The 23046-nt window shown below is 47.9% G+C and overlaps 1 protein-coding gene across 1 annotated transcript in view; it reads left to right on the plus strand.

Moving 5' to 3' along the window:
* Nucleotides 1-23046, plus strand: part of LOC117042827 (complement C4-like) — a 74312-nt gene that overhangs the window by 49689 nt on the left and 1577 nt on the right. Inside the window, exons 30-40 of the mRNA XM_033142484.1 lie at nt 365-523; nt 11704-11769; nt 13177-13270; nt 14816-14996; nt 15204-15294; nt 16676-16750; nt 18425-18530; nt 19004-19093; nt 19721-19813; nt 20123-20206; nt 21857-21989. Coding sequence (XP_032998375.1) covers nt 365-523; nt 11704-11769; nt 13177-13270; nt 14816-14996; nt 15204-15294; nt 16676-16750; nt 18425-18530; nt 19004-19093; nt 19721-19813; nt 20123-20206; nt 21857-21989 — 1172 coding nt within the window. The remainder of the gene's footprint in view (nt 1-364; nt 524-11703; nt 11770-13176; nt 13271-14815; nt 14997-15203; nt 15295-16675; nt 16751-18424; nt 18531-19003; nt 19094-19720; nt 19814-20122; nt 20207-21856; nt 21990-23046) is intronic.

Here is a 23046-nt window from a genome sequence, read left to right on the forward strand (position 1 = left end):
GTATAGAGGGCAGTGTTTATGTTTTGTCCACAAACCCCAAAAAGAATTGGAGCAAGCCAAGCTTTCAATTTTTCCACTTGGCCACACTGGAGAGCCAGTGTGGTGTAGTGGTTAAGAGTGGTAGACTCATAATCTGGGGAACCGGGTTCGCGTCTCCGCTCCTCCACATGCAGCTGCTGGGTGACCTTGGGCTAGTCACACTTCTTTGAAGTCTCTCAGCCCCACTCACCTCACAGAGTGTTTGTTGTGGGGGAGGAAGGGAAAGGAGAATGTTAGCCGCTTTGAGACTCCTTTGGGTAGTGATAAAGCAGGATATCAAATCCAAACTCTTCTTCTTCTTCTTCTTCTTCTTCTTCTTTTTCAGGACACGGCTGTGGCACTGGAAGCTCTGTCTCAGTACTGGATCAGCACCTTTGCAAAGGAAAACAACGAACTGAAAGTGACTCTCAGCACCTCTGGGAAAGGTTTAGCCAGGGCATTCACATTTGGGAACACTCGCGACCCAATCCAGGAAGAACTTCAGGTACGATCGTAATTGAGGAGTATGTGACTATAGGGATTAGGAACTTTGTTTAGGGCGCAACAGATTGGTTTAATGGGGCTTGCTCCAAAATAGGGAGGTCAGAATTCTGATGGAAATGGAAATGGAAATGGGAGCAGAGGTTGCCAAAGTCCACTTATTTGTCCCATGTGACACAATCAGGATTCACTGTTGCTGCTGCTTTCAGTTCACAAACAACATGTACAGTGGTGCCTCGCAAGACGAAATTAATTCGTTCTGCGAGTGCTGGCGTCTAGCGAAAATTTCGTCTTGCGAAGCACCAATGGGGGAAGAGTGGTTTTTTTGTCTTGTGAGGCAAGCCCATAGGGAAATTTGTCTTGCGAGTCAGCCTTTCGTTAGCGAATGCCTTTCGTCTAGCGAGTTTTTTGTCTAGCGAGGCATTCGTCTAGCGAGGTACCACTGTAATTGATTATGCCCCCCCATTATTGCATTGCATTGCATTTGCATTGAAATGAACGGACAATATCGTTTGTGTAATTAATTTTGTAGTAATAATAATAATAATAATAATAATAATAATAATAATAATAATAATAATAATTTTTTTGTACCCAGCCACTCTGGGCAGCTTCCAACAAATACTAAAATACATTAAAATATCACAGATTTAAAACTTCCATAAACAGGGCTGCCTTCAGGTATTTTCTGAATGTCAGGTAGTGGTTTATTTCCTTGACATCTGATGGGAGGGCGTTCCACAGGGCGGGTGCCACTACCGAGAAGGCCCTCTGCCTGGTTCCCTGTAGCTTTGCTTCTCGCAGTGAGGGAACCGACAGAAGGCCCTCGGCGCTGCATCTCAGTGTCTGGGCTGAACGATGGGGGTGGAGACGCTCCTTCAGGTATACAGGACCGAGGCCGTTTAGGGCTTTAAAGGTCAGCACCAACACTTTGAATTGTGCTTGGAAACGTACAATTATGTGTAAGTTACATAATTACGCCACACTGGATAGTAAGACAAATTACCCTTTTGGGGGCAGAAAGCCTCTCCTCCTCAGCGAGGGGAGGGGTTGGGAACGGGAGCCGGCTCCCGCATCTGCGCGGGGGCGTTTAGCCCCCAGCCTTACCTGCCCCGCCGCCGCGCCCCGCCCCTAGCAGTCAGCCAATAGGGCTGGCTCGGGGGCGGGGTTTTTGCCTGTACCTTAGCAGCCGCAGCGGCCACCATCCCCATTCCGCTTCGTTCCTGCGCCGGATCACCCGCCCACCCTCCCTTAGGTTGCTTTTGGTTAGGACATTGCTATGGACTTCGGTTGGTCGCCTTGTATTCTCAAGGGGCCTGGTAGGAGTTTTTGTCCAATGTGGCAAATTAGCACGGCCTCATTGGTTTTTCGCCTACCTCGTAGCAAACTGTCACAACTTTGTTAGATTGGCGGTTAGGCATTGGGTTTAGTGTGGTGTTGGAGGGCAAGGTTCGGGCCATCGCCTAACCCTCCTAAAATTTGGGTATTCCGTAAAGGAATCCGGAGGTCGTGGATCCTGTCCAATGCCCTGTTGGTGGCTAGGGGCCATGGCACGACCTTCGGTGACTCCAGGGGGTGGAGCTTCCAGTTGTATCTTGCATCAACGGGCTCCGCCTTCTGGGCGGTAAACCCTTGAGTGACTCCACGCTCTGCGGGGGGAGTCAACTATAGTCTGTTCAACCCAATGCCTAAGCCAATACCACTCACATGCTGTAACCAATAAAGTTGTGGCCTTTTAATCTCCATTTAACCTAAAATCTATGTGTCCTTGTGTTTTATTCCTGACATGCGGGAGAAGGGTCCTCGAATCACAAAATAAGACTGCAGGAGAATGGAAACAGGGCTGCAGCTGCATGGATAGCTCAGTTGATTAGAGCGTGGTGCTGATGACGCCAAGGTTGCAGGTTCGATCCCCATATGGGACAGCTGCATATCCCTGCATTGCAGTGGGTTGGACTAGATGATCCTCAGGGTCCCTTCCAACTCTACGATTCTATGAGTCTATGAGACAAATACATCCAGGCGCTCCGCTTTAGAATTTGCATTGCCTTCTTGCACTGTCCTGCTCCCACAAATGCCGCACTGCCTGACTGTTCTTTAGTGGTACCCGCTACGGTTCCCAGTGTGTTGATATTCTCCCCAAAATACCTCCATGGATTCACGGGTCTGTGGCATTGTTGAGCTTCCTGCGGCTACATGGCGGGGTCCAAGCTCCCTTTATTTCCTCCTCTGCCTCCCAAACCACCAGTTGGCTTGTCGGAATACGCTGCGCGGATCCGCCATGGATCCACATTTGTTTAGTTGTTTAATAAGGTTTTGGGAACTACTTTTGGTATTCTTACGCACAAAAGCGAAAGCGAAAGTAAGAATGGATAGTCTGGTTCACTTGGAAGATTAATCCGCCTTTATTTTATAGTTCCGGTCATGTTCAAAGTTATTAATGGGTGTTAAACTTGCTTCCCGCCTTTTTGGAGGGCAGCAACAGTGATTTTATTGGTTGAGACATTGCTCATGATGTCACGTTTGTTCCTTAATAAAAGGCTGAGGCTCCCCGCTTAGGCACGTTCTTTCCGTTTTGCTTTAGTTGGGTTTTAGTTGAAGTCAAGTTTAGTTTAAGGGTATTGGGAGCGGGCTGGACGGGTTGGATGGGTTTTTCCTTTTAGTTAGAGTTAGATCGCGGAAGATATTTCGGTTTAGCTTTAGTTAGGTTTCTTTAGGTCTTAGCATAGGATTAGACTCGCGGAAGATATTTCGGTTTAGGTTTATTTAGTTAGCCTCGCGGAAGATCGGGCGCGCAGGGACGTTAAGCTTAGGAGAACTTAGCTTAGGGGACGAGCCTACGCGGGTTCTGCCAAAGCCACTAAAGATATAACCGGTGTCTGTCTTTCTTTGAGGTATTTAAAAGGGGTGAAAGGTTTAAAGTAAAATTTTTATTTCTCTCTAAGTTGGTTCATGTATTCAGAGTCAGGGTATCCTTTATTTCACGAGGCAATACTTAGACCAGAAGGCATTTAAGAACTCATACACCTTCGGAGTCGTCAACCGGCTTACTCAAGATCCTTCAGACTGTGAGACTTGGCCGGCGCCCATGCTCAAAAGCACGCGGAACGCTGGCCGCTTCCCCGCTACTGGTACCTCGTGCATGAGCAACCCAAGCTTGTGCGCGAGGAGCTCCAGCAACCAAACCCCGACAAGTGGTGCCCCGTGTGAGGCGAAGCAAGTCGGAATTGCTTCCACGGAGACTCCGGTTAAAGGCAACATATCGGAAGTGGCTCGGAAACAAACGTTGAGAGGTGAGGTATAACGGCCCGGTTCATCCAGGATTTCGCTGCAGTAGCGCGAATCCACCGCTTGCCCAAAGTAGTGTAAATAGAAATTGCGCGCGTATTTTGCCCCAAGGGGTCCCCGGGTAGAGCGGCAAGGAGTTTCGCTTAAGCCTACGGGCAGGTAGAGTCTTCCCGAAAGCCTACGGGCGAGGAAGGTTTCTGGCAAAAGCCTACGGGTGCCAGGGTTTTTCGGTCAAAGCCTACGGGTAGGGCCGGTGTCTCCCAGAAAAGCCTACGGGTGGGAGGAAGGTTTCTGGCAAAAGCCTACGGGTGCCAGGTTTTTCGGTCAAAGCCTACGGGTAGGGCCGGTAGCCCCTAGTAAAAGCCTACGGGTGGGGGCGGAGGTTTTCTGGCGAAAGCCTACGGGTGCCAGGTTTTTCGGTCAAAGCCTACGGGTAGGGCCGGTAGCCCCTAGTAAAAGCCTACGGGTGGGGGCGGAGGTTTTCTGGCGAAAGCCTACGGGTGCCAGGTTTTTCGGTTAAGCCTACGGGTAGGACCCGTGTCCCCTAGTAGAAGCCTACGGGTGGGGGAGGAAGAATTTTTTTTTTGGAAGTTTAAACATGGGTTCCTCACTCTCAACTGCTCAAATTAAGTTCTGTGAAGATTTATTGTACCTTTTGAAAAGAAATGGTCACCCTGTCTCTGAATCAGAAGTAGAGCTTTTAGTTAAAACTATTGGAGAAGTTTGCCCTTGGGTTCCTAAGGAGGGAACGAAAGATTTAGCCTCATGGGAAAGGATTGGGTTAGAATTTATGGCCAACCCAAAAATCGGAATTCCTGTACAATTAGTATGGAGCAAAGTAAGAAACTGCTTTCAACAAATGGCTCCAAGAAATATTTTGCTTGATGGGACTGGGAGTTTTAGGAGTGCTGCCCCAAATAGTGCCCCTGTGCTGCCGCTTGCGGTTGTGCCATTTTCGGCCCCTTTGCAGCAGCCAGCTCAGGCCCCGTTATCGTGCACGCACTCGCCCTTGTCAAATTTGTCATTGCCAGCTTCGTTGCCGCCTGTGCCGGTGCAGCAGACGCCGTCGGCCTTTCAAGCCTCGCCGCAGCCTGCCTCGCCGCCAGTCGCTCCGCAGCCATCGCAAGCCTTTTACCAGCCAGCGATCTCAAGTCAGCAGCAGCCGCGGACCTCGCTCCAAGCAACGGTCCCGCTTCCTCCATTGCAAACTGCGCTTTTACCAGCGATCCAACAGCAGCAGCAGCAAGCAGCCCTTTTGCCAGCAAACCCTGCTGCCCTGCAGGCCGCGTTCAAGCCAGCAACTCCAGTTTTGCAGCAAGCCAGTTTCCAACCAACAGCGATCCAAGCCTCAATGCAAGCAACACAGCATCAGTTTGCCAACCCTTCAGCACCGCCGATGCCAATGCAGATTCCAAGACAAGAGCAAAGCCAAACAATGATGATCCAGATGCCAGAACTTGCAGTACAGAGTCAACAACCTTATGCTCCAACTTCAAGTCAGCCATCTTGTCTTCATCCAACTTCAAGTCAGCCATCTTGTCTTCATCCAACTTCAAGTCAGCCATCTTGTCTTCATAGTCAGCCATCTTAAAGGCATCCAAATGTCAAGGACTCATTAGCACCATCTAGTGGCTCATCATTTAGCAAGCATCAAGAAGATTTAAACTCACTGATGCCACCTACAGACCAAACAGCAATACAACCTATTTGCAGAACTCAAGCTTTGGAAGCAGCCTTGGGACAAATAGACTTTGGTACTGATCCAATGCACATCTTTCCGGTGATTCGTGCCAATGGAGGACAACCAGCAAGATATCAAGCCATCCCTTTTGAAACACTACGTGAACTACGAAAAGCCATACGTGAAAATGGACTTCAAGCTCCTTATACTAGAAGCCTGCTTGAAGGACTGTCCACTAGCAGACTTCTGCCATCTGATTGGAAGTTGATACTTCGCACCTTCCTATCGCCTACAGATGCTCTTCTGTGCCTGCAGGAGTGGAAAGAAGTAGCAGCCAGACGTGCAACACCACTCGCCACAGAAGATATGCTCACAGGATCAGGACATTACTCCAACCTCAATCAACAGCTAGCCATACCCGATGCTGCACTCATCACCATAGCGGACATCGTGGTCATGGCTTGGCGCAGATTACCCAATCGCACAGATGCCAGCTCAGTATCAGGATTCGCTGCAGTTAGGCAAGGTCCAAGAGAGCCTTATGGGGACTTCGTGGATCGCCTGATTGTTGCAGTGGAACGCCAGATAGAAGACCGTCATGCCAGAAATATGCTGACAAAACAACTTGCCTTTGAAAATGCCAACGATGACTGCAAGAATGCCCTAACAGCAGTTGCAGCTCGTCCAGATGCCACATTGACTGAGATGCTACGCGTCTGCCAGAATGTGGGCACCCACTCCTACAAAGCACAACTCTTGGCCGCTGCAGTTCAGATGCCACGTCAAGACAGCTCTACGCCAGTCAAGAAGTGCTATGGGTGTGGCGGTGATGGGCATTTCCGGTCGCAGTGCACAACAACGCCAAGGCCTTCTGCCAAGCCACCAGAGAGATGTCCCATCTGTCAGAAAGGATTTCATTGGGCGAATGATTGTCGCTTGAATCCACAAAACACATCACCTACCTCATCTCCAATTCAGGGAAACGGTTCTGCGGGCCGCGCCCCGGCCCCGGTAAAACAATAGGGTACAAGCTCAAGAACGTCATGAAGGTCAACAGTTCCAGAAAGATGAACAACACTACTCCTTATCCAGGTCATCAGGAAAAGAAGATGATCCAGAAAGATGTCTACTCTTCAGGTATCCAGAAAAAAGATGTGACCCCATCAGAAATTCAGGTTCCAGAGGTTTCATCATCTGCGTTACCTATCCAGAGGGTTCCAGCAGGTAGCACAGCAATCAGTCCGCCTCCTGCTAACAGCTCTTCAATTCCTATTGATGTTGCTCCTACTTCACAGCAAGCAATCACAGTCAAGTCTTTGCTTACAGAACCGCCTTCAATATTGAAAAGACATCCTACTGAAGTCAACCTTGCAGCACCTGAGCTTTATGCACCTTCAAGTCAAGGTCAATCTATCGTTGAAGGACATTTGCCCTTGGTGAAACAGCAGTGTTCAAGTTGCTACCCAGCTGATGATCACTTCCAATGTGGTCAGAAAATGCAAGTGAGTGGGCCAGCTCCTTCTTGTGGAAGCTCAAGCATCACTCTAGCTAACAATGTCCACACCTTTGTGTCACCTCCAGCTTTTAAGCTCAGCACGCAACAACCAAGCAACTATCAAGAACAACAGCTTCAGCAACTTTCTGTCAAGGAAGAAGCTCCAACTTGCCAGTTTAATACACAATTACCTGAATGCCAGCAAGTTCAACAGCGTCAACAACTTTTGCTAACAGAAGAACATCAAGCTTGTCAACTCAACGCAAAGCAGCTTCAAAATTGCCAACTTCAACAGTGCAAGAAATCCGAAGCCAGAAAGATGTCTTCAGACACTGCCAGTGAGGAACAAGAAGAAGCCTCTATCCCAGGTATACCACTCTTTCTAACAGAGGACTGTTACTTTTCAAATCCATGGTTTGCTCAGCAATTGCCAACATCTATTCGTGGTCCATTCCCAGAAACTTCAATTTGCCTCATCCTGCCTAGGATGGATCGCCTTCCTGCCACAGTCACGTTGACTGCAGGATTAGTCCGAATCACAGATTCATCACAATTGCTGATTCCAGGATTTTCAACTGTTCCATGTGTCCTAACAAAAGGTTTGGAAATTCCCAGACTTTATATGCTTACTTCCACACCTACAGCTCCTTTAGACTCTCTGCCTCCTCAGGCAGCAATGGCGCTAATCAAGATTACAGAGGAACGCCCTCACCTCGTCTTGGAAATGGGTGGACGAAAGGTCAAGGGTCTTCTTGATACAGGCGCAGATGTCACAGTTATCGCCAGAAAAGATTGGCCTGACCAGTGGGCAACGACTGTCACCCAGGAAGTCTTCGGAGTCGGAGGTTTCGAACCCGCCCACCAGAGCGTGCATCCGATTACCTTCCAGTCAGACTCAGGCTCCATGGTGCAGCTTCGTCCACTTGTTATGGATGTGCCTATCACCCTTTGGGGTAGAGACTTATTGTCTAAGGCAAGAACTGTTATCCATACACATTTTTGATGTGGGCCTTTGCATCAGCGCCAGTACATGCTCTTCCACTCACATGGAAGGAAGGACCCCCTGTATGGGTCAACCAATGGGCGCTGACGTCAGAAAAGCTCGCTGCAGCAGAGGCCCTAATTAAAGAGCTGCTACACCAAGATCGTGTGCAACCCTCTACTCTCCATCAAAACCTCATGGATAAAGCTCTACACCCCCTTGATAGTCTCAAGACCGTTCGTTGCAGAAAACCTATCACAATGTTTTCCTGGAGAGTTTTACTGCCTGTTAAGATAGATCCTTCGGTCTACAAGTTCTATTCAGCAGATTCTTCAAGCACTCTCACATCGTTCAAGTTTTCCCCTGCTTTAATGATCCAATCGCCAACCTTGGAACATTCCTTGTTATGTTCTGTGCTGACTTTTGCACAGGCATTCTGTTGGCTGATTCTGATTGGTACTCACCATATCTGTAGGTCGCTGCCATCACTTCCTGCAGTATACCTATTTCCAGCCAAAGACATGAACCCCTTTCACCTGCTCTTTGTTGCTTTCCACCTTGTTGCAATTATGCTCCGCATCTCCCCAGGTATTCTTCTGGAGTATTTTTCCCTGCGTCAGCCAAGGACTCTTCTACAGGCTCTTCAGGCGGTTCCTCCTAGTGCTCAGAAGTACTGTCTTCCGTAAGGAACTCTTCATCTAGAGGTCAAGTCAGGTAGCCCTTGCGTGGTACTTGCCAGCCTGCATCTTCGACGACAGCCCCTTGTTGCTTAATCCTTCTCAGCGGAAGACTGTCTTTGCTTCTGCGGAAGAAACCCTTACCTCCCACGCCTGTTTATTCTTCTCTGGAAGACACGCTGGACAAACTTTGCGTGAAATTCGATACTCCCTTTTCATCACAAGCCGTGATGTCTAACTCTGGTTGTTAGCTTCTCGCTAACTTCTCAACTTCTTGTCAAATGCAGCAACTTTTCAAAAGTCCTACAACCTATGCCTTTTGTTTGCCTCTGGGCAGCCCTTTGGTTCCTGGCTGCCTGGATTTGTTCCAGAGTTCTACTCTTTCCTGCACTCACTAGCAGATCGCTATGATTTGCTTGCTTAACCTTCTTTCCTCCACAGGTGTTCCTGTATCCCTCGTATGCAGAACTTTATTCAGAACTTTCCTGTGCCTCATGAACTTTTCCTGAGTTCCAGGACTATTTCTTCTACATGGTCGTGTGTAGTCGGAGAAGAAGACGCCTGGCAGCTCATTCATCGTCTTCATCCTCCTCTCCAATACATTTCGCAGTTCTAAATCTGTCCTGTACTTTATATTGTATTTACAAAATTGCATATCTATCTTTGTATGCTTCTTATATCCGCCTCGCATGTTACATGTGTTTTCCCTTCATAGCTTGATAATTAATGATATGGGGATATGTATATATGTGCAGAGCCTTTCTGCAATGGTTTCTACTCAGAGCGTCACAATTTTGATGACATGGAGATGTTTGTACAAGGTCTCAGTATCGTCTTTGTGCAGTTCTAATCATAGACAAGTTTATGCATACATGCTTTATCTCCCCGTTGTGTTTACAAAAGTTGCAATTTGAAAATGTGTATCTTAACATTTTATACCTAATGCTTTCCTTTGTTAAAAGAATTGGTCATTCTCGGGTTTGTTCACTGTACATATGTCAAGTCTGGTGATACCCCCTAACGGTAGAGGCTCGGTTCCTTCATCTTCCTACCCCCATGGTACTCCTTTTTGAAAGATCCTTCTATATGCTACCTTTTGGCAGTAAACCAGGTTCCCAGCTTCTCCTTCCACTCTATTTCCTGCTCTTGCTGGGAGATTGCTTAAATCCCCTCTCACCGCTGGGAGACCTTTTCTTAGGTGGTTTAAATCCCCTCTCTGGAATCGGACCCTAGTTCCCCGTTACCTGTGGTCGCCGTGGTAAGCTCAGAACGTAAAGTTCCCTCGATTCTGTAGCCCCGTGGGCCACAAACCTTTTAATTTTCCTTATCCATTTATCTTTGATTTCCAAAACTTCCAAAAACAAAAAATAAATTTTTAAAAATGGGGGAGGGGTCTGGGTAGGCGATGAAGCCCCAGCTCTAGTTATATCTTATTTTTGGTCCTGGATCGGGACCTTTCTTGTGTTTGCCTAGTCGTTATCCATTATTTTTAATTTTGGACCCGGATCGGATCCTCTCTTATGTTTGAGCAGTGATTTGTTGTTTTACGCTGCATGCAAATATATATATAGTGTATCGTATCGATCACTTCTTATGTTTGGCCAGAGTTTTATTAATTTTATAGCTTTATTGCTCCTTTTATAAAGGTGTTCATAAGAAAGATGTTTATGCAAATGTATAGCAATAACAATGTTGGTATTGTTTATGTCAGATCAAATGTTTATGATGTCTTTAACCTTCCTTTTTATATAACCAAAACAAAACAATTTAATTTAAAACAAAAAAGAAAGATGATATGTCGGAATACGCTGCGCGGATCCGCCATGGATCCACATTTGTTTAGTTGTTTAATAAGGTTTTGGGAACTACTTTTGGTATTCTTACGCACAAAAGCGAAAGCGAAAGTAAGAATGGATAGTCTGGTTCACTTGGAAGATTAATCCGCCTTTATTTTATAGTTCCGGTCATGTTCAAAGTTATTAATGGGCTTAAACTTGCTTCCCGCCTTTTTGGAGGGCAGCAACAGTGATTTTATTGGTTGAGACATTGCTCATGATGTCACGTTTGTTCCTTAATAAAAGGCTGAGGCTCCCCGCTTAGGCACGTTTTTATTCTTTTGGGGACTTTTACTTTCAGTTCAGGTCAAAGTTTAGTTTAAGGGTATTGGGAGCGGGCTGGACGGGTTGGATGGGTTTTTCCTTTTAGCTAGAGTTAGATCGCGGAAGATATTTCGGTTTAGCTTTAGTTAGGTTTCTTTAGGTCTTAGCATAGGATTAGACTCGCGGAAGATATTTCGGTTTAGGTTTATTTAGTTAGCCTCGCGGAAGATCGGGCGCGCAGGGACGTTAAGCTTAGGAGAACTTAGCTTAGGGGACGAGCCTACGCGGGTTCTGCCAAAGCCACTAAAGATATAACCGGTGTCTGTCTTTCTTTGAGGTATTTAAAAGGGGTGAAAGGTTTAAAGTAAAAATTTTATTTCTCTCTAAGTTGGTTCATCTATTCAGAGTCAGGGTATCCTTTATTTCACGAGGCAATACTTAGACTAGAAGGCATTTAAGAACTCATACACCTTCGGAGTCGTCAACCGGCTTACTCAAGATCCTTCAGACTGTGAGACTTGGCCGGCGCCCGTGCTCAAAAGCACGCGGAACGCTGGCCGCTTCCCCGCTACTGGTACCTCGTGCATGAGCAACCCAAGCTTGTGCGCGAGGAGCTCCAGCAACCAAACCCCGACATTGGCTTCCATCCAGGCCTCTGTGTGAATTCAGAAAAGATGGCGCACTGCACGGAACTCAAATTCAAGCTAAGCCCAGGCATCTCTGTTTGCTGGGCAAACCACCTCCCTCTCTTCTCCACATGTGCTGTTCTGGGGGTTCTTGCAACCCGCCCAGAGCCAAGGGGGGCAGGCAGGTGAGAGAGGGGAGGGTGTGAAACCTGATTGTGCTAATACAGCTTGTGCCACTCCTGCTAGTAGCATCTATTTAGTTGAATGCGGCCCAGTTTTCTGTTTTGATCACTTGCTCCTACTTGGTTTGATTGCTCCCCACACTTTCTCCTTCAGTTTCCCATGGGGAAGGACATCAACGTGAAGGTGGAAGGAAACGGGAAAGCGAAAGGGACACTGACGGTGAGTTTCTTCACACCTCCTTGAATTTTTTTTTTTTAACTATTTGTGTGGTGGTTTAGCATGCAATTTCGCCCAATGCATTTTTGCAAGCAAATTCCATGCATTTTTTTGTGGGCTATTTCATCAGTATGTGCATCTTTAGGCACATTTCCCTGTAATATAGACATTTTTGCACATTGTGTGCTTGGTCTTACATGAAGGCAGTCATGTTTGCCCCGTGCACACGTCCTTCTGAAAGAGACAGGACTGTTTTGGAGTTTTTAAGAAGCAAGAAATAAAACATGCCCTATTGCCTAGACAGGGCCTAGACCAGGCATCCCCAAACTCGGCCCTCCAGCTGTTTTGGGACTACAATTCCCATAATCCCTGACGACTGGTCCTGTTAGGTAGGGATGATGGGAGTTGTAGTCCCAAAACATCTGGAGGGCCCAGTTTGGGGATGCCTGGCCTAGACCATGGTGGGTAGGCAAACTAAGGCCATGGGCCGGATCTGGCCCAATAGCCTTCTAAATCCAGCCTGCAGATGGTCCGGGAATCAGTGTGTTTTTACATGAGTAGAATGTGTCCTTTTATTTAAAATGCATCTCTGGGTTGTTTGTGGGGCATAGGAATTCATTTTTTTCTTCTTCAAAATATAGTCTGGCCCCCTACAAGGTCTGAGGGACAGTGGACCGGCCCCCTGCTGAAAAAGTTTGCTGACCCCTGGCCTAGACCCTTCAGCCCTCAGATGCCTTGTAAAGAGATCTCCAGAACTGTGGATTCTACAATGTTCTGATCCTGGCTAGCATTAGCTGAGAATGCTTTGGAATGTGCAGATTCCTCCCCCTTCCCTCGTTGTAGTCTGGAGGGTGCCATTTTGGCACTACTCCTGTACGTTAAAAGCACACTGAGTCTCACCACTGAAAAAAAAAGTAGCAATCTTTCCTTCTCTGGGCTCCTAGAGCATCTGCCAACCTATGGGGCTGTGGCTCTTGTTGCTGATGGGGCTGATGGTGGGCAGGCTCAGAGACGTAGCTGGATGTAGTTGTTGTAATGTGGGGATCGTGATTCAGCAAGTGATTTCAGCTCTTTCATAGCAGGCAGGAGACAGCTTCTTCATGTAACACTCTTTATTCAGGCAAACAAGACTGGGGAACTGAATAGAGAGATGCTACATTTATAGGGACAGAAGACTGGCTAGAAAGGATACATTTTGGAAGGAACAATCTCAAGCAATCACAAAGCTGCCTTTTGGTGGGAACCAATAAGACTGAGGATCCAAATGCAGCAACTTGAATGAACCAATAGTAGCTGTTCCTTCTGGAACAGGAAGGCAGTTACTTTCCCCTAATGTGAATACAGACAATAATAATACAGATATGATAACCCTTGAATCAATACACAACAGTTTTATTCCTCCTTTCGCAGGTCCTGAAGCAATTCCATGTCTTGTCAATGCAGAACACCTCATGCCAAACCCTTGAGCTCGAGGTGAATGTGACTGGTTCCATGGAGCATAGACGTAAGTCAGGTTGGAGGTGTGACTGCCTCTTGGAACCACATGTTTTGTTGCCTGCCATAACCGGAGCTCTGTGTGCGTTCTGTGCTTGAAATCGTTCTGCACCCGGGATGGAGAACCACTATCCCTCCAGCTCCCATAAACCTCAGCCAACATAAGCAATGGGAAAGTTGGGAGGGCCAAGCCATGATAGTACCAATGGCACCACAGATGAACCGCTCCCTTGTCTCCCATATCTGGGTCAGGCCCGGCAGAAGGTTGATAGCATTCTCAGGCTCATGAGCTGCCGCCATCATCTCCAGCTTCCTATGTCCCTGTGCAAATATTCTTTGGAATCCAAATGTCCAAAGCTTCTTCCACAGCTTCTGCTTGAGTGCAGGAAGCTGCTGCAGTCAATCGGAAGCCGTGCCTTGGTTTTTGAATGGTTTCGGGAGTCGAATGGACTTCTGGAACGGATTCTGTTCGACTTCCAAGGTACGACTGTATGTTAAAAGATCAGCACATTCACATTTGAGTTCTTTAAGAGCTCATGAGAGCCAGTGTGGTGTAGTGGTTAAGAGCGGTAGGCTTGTAATCTGGGGAACCGGGTTCGTGTCTCCACTCCTCCACATGCAGCTGCTGGGTGACCTTGGGCTAGTCACACTTCTCTGAAGTCTCTCAGCCCCACTCACCTCACAGAGTGTTTGTTGTGGGGGAGGAAGGGAAAGGAGAATGTTAGCCGCTTTGAGACTCCTTCGGGTAGTGAAAAGCGGGATATCAAATCCAAACTCTTCTTCATGGGTAGATATCATCCGGACCAGGCAATTTGTTTTGTCTTTTTGTTTTGTCACCAAAGGCCTAGAACTTCGTCTTGCCACTGATCCAACCAGTCTAAACCCAGGCTTCGGTCCTAACCAAGTTTGGTACCAATCCACTTTTCAAAGCTATCTCCCCCTGCCCAGTTTGCTAGGGTCCTCCAAAATATTTTCCAGCCCCTCCACCCAAAATTCCCTGTCACTTGCTCTCATTACCTATCCTCACGATAGCTGAAGTGTTTGAGGAATACTACGAAGATGAAGATTACGACCTAGACTATGGGCCGCCATCACTGTTATGAAAACTTCCCGCGGGGGCAGGTTGAGAGACTGACCCCCAAGGCGGACGAAGCTTCCGTGCCCTCTGGCTTCTGGAGTCCAGGGGCACAATGTAATATGCGGTTGTTCCCAGCTTGAAAACAACACACACAAGCCAGTGAAGGCTAACACCTACTTTATTGTAGATAAAGTGCAGAAATTTATCTGCGTAGCCAGCTCTGATATTCAGAGCTGTCTGTAATTGCGTCCTGCATCTCCGATGCAAAACAGAAAGTAAGAAACACAACAGTAAATTACAATGACATCACATGTGTGGGAGCTGGTATGCCCAGTGTATTTCACACAGAGTGGAAACATGACTCTTGAGTCTTGTGACCTTGCTGCAGCGTTCGCAGCTCGTCATGTCATAATATCACAACAGCCCCTCCACCCAAAATTCCCTGTCACTTGCTCTCATTACCTATCCCCACGATAGCTGAAGTGTTTGAGGAATACTACGAAGATGAAGATTACGACCTAGACTATGGGCCGCCATCACTGCCCGCTGACCAGCCGCTGTCACCCATCCACTTGTTTGATGCCCGGCAACGTCGCAGGAGGGAAGCCAGAGAACCTGGGCAGCCTCAGCGGGAGGTCCTTTACCACGTCTGCTTCTGGTGAGTTAAATGAAAGCTAACATGGAATGGGGCTTTGCGGGAGGCAGCACTTCCTGTTGGGGGGGGTCATTTCAGGGGCGGGACTTCCTGCAGTGCCTTTTCACAGGATTTGTTAAAAGTTAGGTGGGGCCGGGGTGTGTGTGGAAGGACAAAATTTGACTTGCTGCCTTCCTTGCCTTGTCCTTCTTTTCCCCGCTTCCCCTACAGGAGACAGCCAGGTGCAGAAGTCGTTGGCATGGTCATTGTTGACATAACGATGCTTAGCGGCTTTGAGCCAGAAAAGGAGGACCTTGACAAGGTAGCTGTTTAGGAGGAGGAGGAGGATGGGATACACTTAAGCTTTTTAAAACTGGTGTGAGAACCTGCGGGCGTAATGTTCTGTGGCCGGCAGCTAAAGGGGGCCCCAGAGAGAAGGAGCAAAAGAGGGGGGGTGGCACGTGCACACCCAGAAATGGATAGGGGGACACACAGAGAGTAAAGGATGGTGTGTCACACACAGAGAAACAAATGGTTGGGGAGGCACAGAGAGAGATAGAAGTGAAGAAATGCTAAACAGTCCTGCAATGATGCTGGCTTTTGTGCCACCTGCCATCCGGGCTTTTCCTGTGGGTCAGTACAGGAAAAAGCCCCCCCCCGGTCTCTGTTTTAAAATCATGACTGCTGGGGTTTAAGTCTGCTCAAGAGTCATCATTCTTACTTGCTAGCCAGGAGGAAGGAACAGCCTCAGTTTTTGTTCTCTGTTGCTGCAGACATGTCCTCTCTCCGCCCTGCTCCTCGCTGCTCCCACCCTTAAAACTCCTTGCTCAGACCGAATTCCTGGAATTAAACTCCCCAAACTGAATGATTTAAGCTGCAAAGGCTCACCCAGGCTTCTGCTTGTCCTGCCACTCCACCCCCCCTGTTATGTACTGAGTTGAATAGGATCCAAAATGCACCAGTCTGATTGGTCCTAGAACAATAGGATTGAGATTGCAGCAGTCTGACTGGTCCCAGAACAATAGGATTGAGATTGCAGCAGTCTGATTGGTCCCAGAACAATAGGATTGAGATTGCAGCAGTCTGATTGGTCCGCAGGAGCCACCCAATCCAGCTCCAGGTGGAAGTGAATCCGCATTCCGATTGGCATACAGGAGTATCCCGGAATTAGCCAATCACGTGGGGCCCATTGTGTAAATAGTGTATATAAAGCAAACGTTTTGGGGGAACTGCATTCCTCACTACTATGAGCTGAATAAAGAGCATGAAATTCACACTTGACTCCGAGTATATTTCACCCCCCCCCCCGGGAAATCCTGCTCTTTGGCACTGAATTGGAGCACTGAATTGGCTTCAGTCACACCCACTCCCACCATTATCTGACAGCACATTTAATGCACACGTCTTTCCCCAAATAATTTGTAATTTTATCCTGACAGACTCCCAATTCCCAGTACCCTTAACAAACTACAGTTCCCATAATTCTTCTTTGGGGAAGGAGGAGCTGCGGGCTTTATATGTGAGCATAGTGGATCTGACTGTCTCTGTCCTCATTACAGTCTCATTGTGGGGAAAACTATGGGAAAGATGGCATGATATCCTTCTCCTACTTGGAGAACCTTCTCTGACTAGGGGTGGGGTGGGGAGATCTGCTTCCTTGTTCGCCTTCTCATCTCTTTCCCATCTCTCGCCAACCTCATCAGCTGCGAGATCTTGCCGATCAATACATCAGCCTTTGGGAGATCCAGGGACAGCGGCTGCTCCTGTATTTCAACTCGGTGAGAGACGCTTGCAAAAGAATATAACAACTGAGTGGGGCGACAGGGACGGAAAAGCAGGCAGATGAATTCAAAGGGTGACACGAGATAGGCAGGAGGATGCAAAACATCTACAGATTTAGAAAGAGCCACTCACCTGGTTGCTTATGTCGAACGAGAATTTCTTCCAGGTGAACAGCCCTAGTAACTGCTTATGGCGCGGGGGGGGGGGGGGGACAGCCAACAGCATGTCACACTTCTGCTAAGACACCTGCACTGTCTGGCCATACGCTCCTGGCCCACGTTCAAGATTATTGCACAGATATACAAAGCCTCGAACAACGCAGCCCTTATATCCCAGCCCAATCACTGGGGAGCTCCACGACTTGGACTTGTTCGACAGTGGAATTTGCTGCCAAGGAGTGTGGTGGAGTCTCCTTCTTTGGAGGTCTTTAAGCAGAGGCTTGACAGCCATCTGTCAGGAATGCTTTGATGGTGTTTCCTGCTTGGCAGGGGGTTGGACTGGATGGCCCTTGTGGTCTCTTCCAACTCTATGATTCTATGACTCCTGTTGCAGAAGCCCAGCTGGCCTCAACTAGAAGTCAAGCATTTAGTGCCACCAGGTCCCATTTTGCAGAATACTCATCCAGCAGAGATTCACCAAGCACCCTCGCTTTTGACTTTGGGGCATCAACATGAAAACCCTTTAATGTTGGCAGGACTTCGCCGGGGTTCAGTTTTTAATTTTTTTCATTAGCTGGTCACTTTAGCTATTTGTCCGTATTGTTGTAATGATGTTCTAACTTTGTACACCGCCCTGGCATTCCATGATATTGCGGTGTAGAAATACTTTTCATAAATAAGAATGGATAAATAAAATCAGCTGCCCGGGGCAAAGAATGTAGCCTTTGCTGGATCAGGCCATTGGCCCATCGAGTCCAGCATCCTGTTCTCACAAGGGCCGACCAGATGCCCCATTGAGAAACCCCAAAGCAGGACCTGGGCACAAGAGCCTTCTCCCCTCCTTCAGTCTATTCTGAAACGTTGCTGCCTCTGACTGAAGGACCAGATGGTGGTTCTCCATGCATGTTCCATGTACAAAATCCAACCGAGCGGCCAGTTAAATCTTTTCCCAACACTAGGGATGGAAACATTCCCCACTGTACCTGCGGACTGCAGGTTGCCTAGGAGATGCAGTCACAAAGCACTTGTGGTTTAAATTTCAAAGGCCTTTCGGAGCAGGCATTACACAAGCCGGGGCAGACCTCGGTAATATGCTTCCCTGTTCAAGGCCAACATTTGATGCCCTCCCACCAGCCATTGTGGCTCTGGCTTAAGCCGGGTAAACAAGGTGCTGTGCTTTGGGAAGGAAGTGTGAGGGCTCTGGCAGGGTCTTAAAGCCCTCACGCCTCTTTCCCAAAACTAGGTAAGTGCTCGCCCGGCTTTGGAAAGCAGGCAGAAGGACTCTAGGGCTTGTCAGAGTCCTGATGCCTTCCTGAAACCGGGCAGGCACTTACTGGGCTTTGAGAAGGCTGTGCACCCAGGGAGGCTGCACCACTTGCGCTGCTATAAATCTGCCTCTGCACTGTCATCTCTTGTTAGTAACTTAATGTGCCAGGCAGAATAGACAGTGCTGTGTTGGGGTGGACCAGTGGTCTGACTTGCAATAGAGCATCTTTACGTCTTCATATCTAGGTGCCGGAATCAGGACGTGAGTGCATATCATTTAGAGCGAAACAGTTGGTACCCGTGGGGAAGCTCCAGCCAGCTAGCGCCACCATATACGACTTCTACGAACCAGGTAAGCACAGCCAGGTTGTTCACTGGTTGAAGCCAAGAACAATTTTTTGGTGGGGGCCAGGATTCAGAAGTCAGGGACTTGCCTTTGCAGGCCACGCTTCCTCTGATACCCTTAAAATGCAATTATGTTTTCAGTAATATGCAAAAGGAATCAAAAAAGGAAGCAATTGAAAGGCCAATGTTTACTAAAAAAAATTAAATATTTTGTTCGTAGCCTGGATGTAAAATGTGCTTTCTATGTAGTGGCCTGAATTTTTATAGTGCTGAAATTTGTAGAGAGCCACAGATTTCGATGGGCCTTAGTATCTGGCCAAAAATGTGTTGGGAGCAAATTTGTGACACACACACACACACACACACACACACACACCTGTCAGCAGTTCTGAATTTCTGGCGGGAAATGGAATAATTAGAACCCTCTCACATATTGTATACACACACATATACACAAATCATTCCATTCTTTCCTTGCAGACCAGCGCTGCACCATCTTCTATGGTGCCCCCAATAAGTCCCAGTATGTATCTGCCTTGTGCTCGGAAGACGTCTGCCAGTGTGCTGAAGGTAAGGTTGCCTGGGCTGGCTTTAGTTTTTTGGGAGAACCTGATTCAAGATCTTCAGTGGGCCACCCAGGCGAGAGGCAAGGCTCGGGTGGCTAGAGGTCAAAGTGTGGATGAGGCAAGCTACATTAGCTGAGATTCCCTCTTCTACACAACATTTAAAGGGGGAACCACCTCTCAGAATTTATGCTTTACCTAAAGGTGCACAAGCCCCGTCTTCCTTTGCCTCTGGCCACCTCAACTACCACTCTGATTTTATGATTTACCTAAAGGTGCACGAGCCCCGTCTTCCTTTGCCTCTGGCCACCTCAACTACCACTCTGATTTTATGCTTTACCTAAAGGTGCACGAGCCCTGTCCTCTTTGGCCTCTGGCCATCACAATGCTTCTTGAGGCAGCATTGTCCGAAAAGGCCTTTTGAAACACCAGAAGTCCTAGTATCTTGTCTCTCCCCATTCTTTTCCCTTTGGCAACCAAGGAGTCGTGGTTCACAACCCCCCTCTAGCCACCCTGCACCCCAACATACCTCCTCTAGGAATCAGGGGCACCCCACACGCAGCCAGCCACCTTGCATTAAGGCAGTGGGCCCTTCAGAGGAATCTTGCTACCATCTCTTCCCTCCCTGGCACAGGTGTCTGTCCACGTTTGAACCGTACCCTGGAGAACGCTGTCACGGAAAGTAAGCGCATGACATTCGCATGTTACCAACCCCGAGTGGATTACGGTAAGAAGTTGGCTGTGACATCATCAGAGAGGCAGCACTTCCTTCACTACATCGGTCGATTCCAATTTCTTTATTCAGCATTTACCCTGATTTGTTTGCATAAACTTTGTGGAGGCGTTGTATGATTTGTTGAGCATCCATCCCAAATGGTTGGTGTACAAATAATAAAATTACTATTATACTGCACAGGATTTATAGGCTGCTTTTCCTGCAAAGGCACGGCATATATCGCAAAATGATTTGCTCCTTTATAGGTTTCTTACAAGTCTTTCCCAATTGATTGCTATCTCCTTTCTCTTTCGCCCGCAGCGTTCCGAGTTCGAGTGATGAAGGTGAGCCTCAAAAACGCTTTCCGCCTCTATGAAGCTACTATCTTGGAGCCCTTGCAGTTCAGTGAGTACTACAGTGTGGTATAGTGGTTAAGAGCGGCAGACTCGTAATCTGGGGAACCGGGTTCGCATCTCCACTCTTCCACATGCAGCTGCTGAGTGACCTTGGGCTAGTCACACTTCTCTGAAGTCTCTCAGCCCCACTCCCGTCACAGAGTGTTTGTTGTGGGGGAGGAAGGGAAAGGAGAATGTGAGCCGCTTTGAGACTCCTTCGGGTAGTGATAAAGCGCGATATCAAATCCAAACTCTTCTTCTTCTTCTTCTTCTTCTTCTTCTTCTATACGGCATGCAGTTGCAATCGAAATCTTCCAACCTCCCATTCCAATTTAGGTTTATTATCAAAATTTACAGACTTTCAGCTGTTTGCAAGGAGTAAATGAAACAAAAGGAACTGAAATAGCCCAGCGCAATGGATGATTCAAGTGGTTCCCCCAGATTCAGCTGAACTACGACTCCCATTCTCTCCGGCCATAAGCTGTGCTGGTTTGGTCTGAATGCAATTGTAGTTCAACAGCACTTGTAGGGCAATGGCACAGGTTCTCCAGACCTCATCTACAGCCCTGATGGGGCAAGGTTTTCAATCTAAGGGCCACATTCCCTTCCAGGGGCCGCATGAATAGTTTCTATCCAAGAGCTTTGATTGCACTTAATAATGATCTCAGGGTCAGTAGTAAGTAATAGTAAGCAGTGAGTAGTAGGGAATGAGACAGGCTCTTAGGTTATGCTATGCTTTTAATAGGTTATGTTATACTCTGGATTATGTTATGTTTTAATAGATTATGTTTTAATAAGGATGAGAGTGTTGGAGATATGTGCAAATGTGTATGGCAAATCCGGTCTTTGGGTGTTTGATTTTCGTTGTTGTGTATACTGTGTATATACGGACAATGACAATAAATAAATCTTATCTTATCTTATCTTATCTTATCTTATGTCAGCAGTGGGCCAGGTCAGAGGCAAAAAGCGGGTGGAGCAGTCATTGTGAATGTTGCTTCTTCTTTTTTATTCCCTACCGCTGCATCATAGCTGTCAAGTTTCGGATTTGAAAATAAGGGATCAGCAGTCTCACCTATCCCGGGGACAGTCACATGTCAGTGGTGGGTGGAGCCAGAAGCAACAGCAATGTAAACTCCAAGCGGGCTCAGAGTGGGGCAAAGAGGAGGGCAGCCAGCAAAGAGGAGGGCAGCCATGTGCTCCGCGCGATGGAGCCCCATCATCTTCTTGTCTGATCCCATCAAAACAGGACAGGAAGCAGCAGCTGCTCAAAGGCAGCCAGGCTCCGCCCGCCAGCTAACCCTATTGGCCGGCTGAGGGGCTCGGCGGCAACGGACAGGGGCTGATGCAGGGGGAGGAATACACCCCTCTGTAAGCACAGGAAATGGCTCCCACTTGCTTTGAGGGCTGAGGCTTTTCTCTCCAAGTAGGCGAGGTCTTCCCACCCAGTCCCTGGCCAGCAGGGGAGGAGCTGCTTCCATTAAAAACGGGAAATTTAAGGGAAATAAAAAATAAGGGAGAGCAGCGGGAAACTGCTTAAAATAAGGGAGAATCCCGGGGAAAACGGGATACTTGACAGCACTGCGCTGCATACATTTGAGTGGTGATTTGCATACAGAGGCATGCCATCTCTTGCCTCTTCTCCTCTTCTCCACTCCAGCTATAGATGCTGGGATCTCTGCAAACCAGACCCGCCACTTTGTGGTCCGTGCGGCATGTAAGACATCTCTGGAAATAGACAAGGAGTATCTGCTGATGGGGCGCGATGGGGAAACTCGTGACGCCAATGGCCGGTAGGTTAGGGGGAAGCAGGGGGCATCAGATGTGCCACGGGCTGGTGGAACGACATGAACAGGGGGGAGAAGGTTACCTAATTTATTTATTTTTAAGTTAGGTCACTAACAGTCATTTTCTTTTGATAGTTGTGTAGAAGTGGGGATTTCAGCAACTGCAGCTTTGCTCTGCCCTGTATAACAAGTTCATAGAATCATAGTGTTGGAAGGGACCCCCAAGGGTCATCTAGTCCAACCCCCTGCAATGCAGGAATCTCAGCTAAGGCATCCGTGACAAATGGACATCCAACTTCCAAGGAAAAAGAGTCCACAGACACCTCAGGGAGGCCATTCCACTGTCAAACAGCTCTCACTGTTAGAAAGTTCTTCCTGGTGTTTACTCAGAATCTCCTTCCTTGTAACTTGAGGCCATTGATTTGAGTCCTACCCTCCAGAGCAGGAGAAAACAAGCTTGTTCCCTCTTCCATGTGACATAGCCCTTCAGATATTTGAAGAGGGCTATCCTATCTCCTCTCAGCCTCCTCTTTTCCAGGCTAAACATACCCAGCTCCTTCAACCGTTCCTCATAAGTCTTGGTTTCCAGACCCTTGATCATCTTGGTTGCCCTCCTCTGCACACCTTCCAGCTTGCCAGTATTTTTCTTAAATTGTGGCGCCCAGAATTGGACACAGGTGTGGCAGAATAGAGAGGTGTTGTTACTTCCCTTGATAATAATAATAATAATAATAATAATAATTTATTATTTGTACCCTGCCCATCTGCCCGGGTCCCCCCAGCCACTCTGGGCGGCTTCCACCAAACATTAAAATACATTTAAAATATCAGAGTTTAAAAACTTCCCTAAACAGGGCTGCCTTCAGGTATTTTCTGAATGTCAGGTAGTTGTTTATTCCCTTGACTTCTGACGGGAGGGCGTTCCACAGGGCGGGCGCCACTACCGAGAAGGCCCTCTGCCTGGTTCCCTGTAGTTTTGCTTCTCGCAGTGAGGGAACCGACAAAAGGCCCTCGGCGCTGGATCTCAGTGTCCGGGCTGAATGATGGGGCTGGAGATGCTCCT

The sequence above is a fragment of the Lacerta agilis genome, chromosome 2 (assembly GCF_009819535.1).
Source record: "Lacerta agilis isolate rLacAgi1 chromosome 2, rLacAgi1.pri, whole genome shotgun sequence".
In the NCBI taxonomy this organism is placed as follows: Eukaryota; Metazoa; Chordata; class Lepidosauria; order Squamata; family Lacertidae; genus Lacerta; species Lacerta agilis.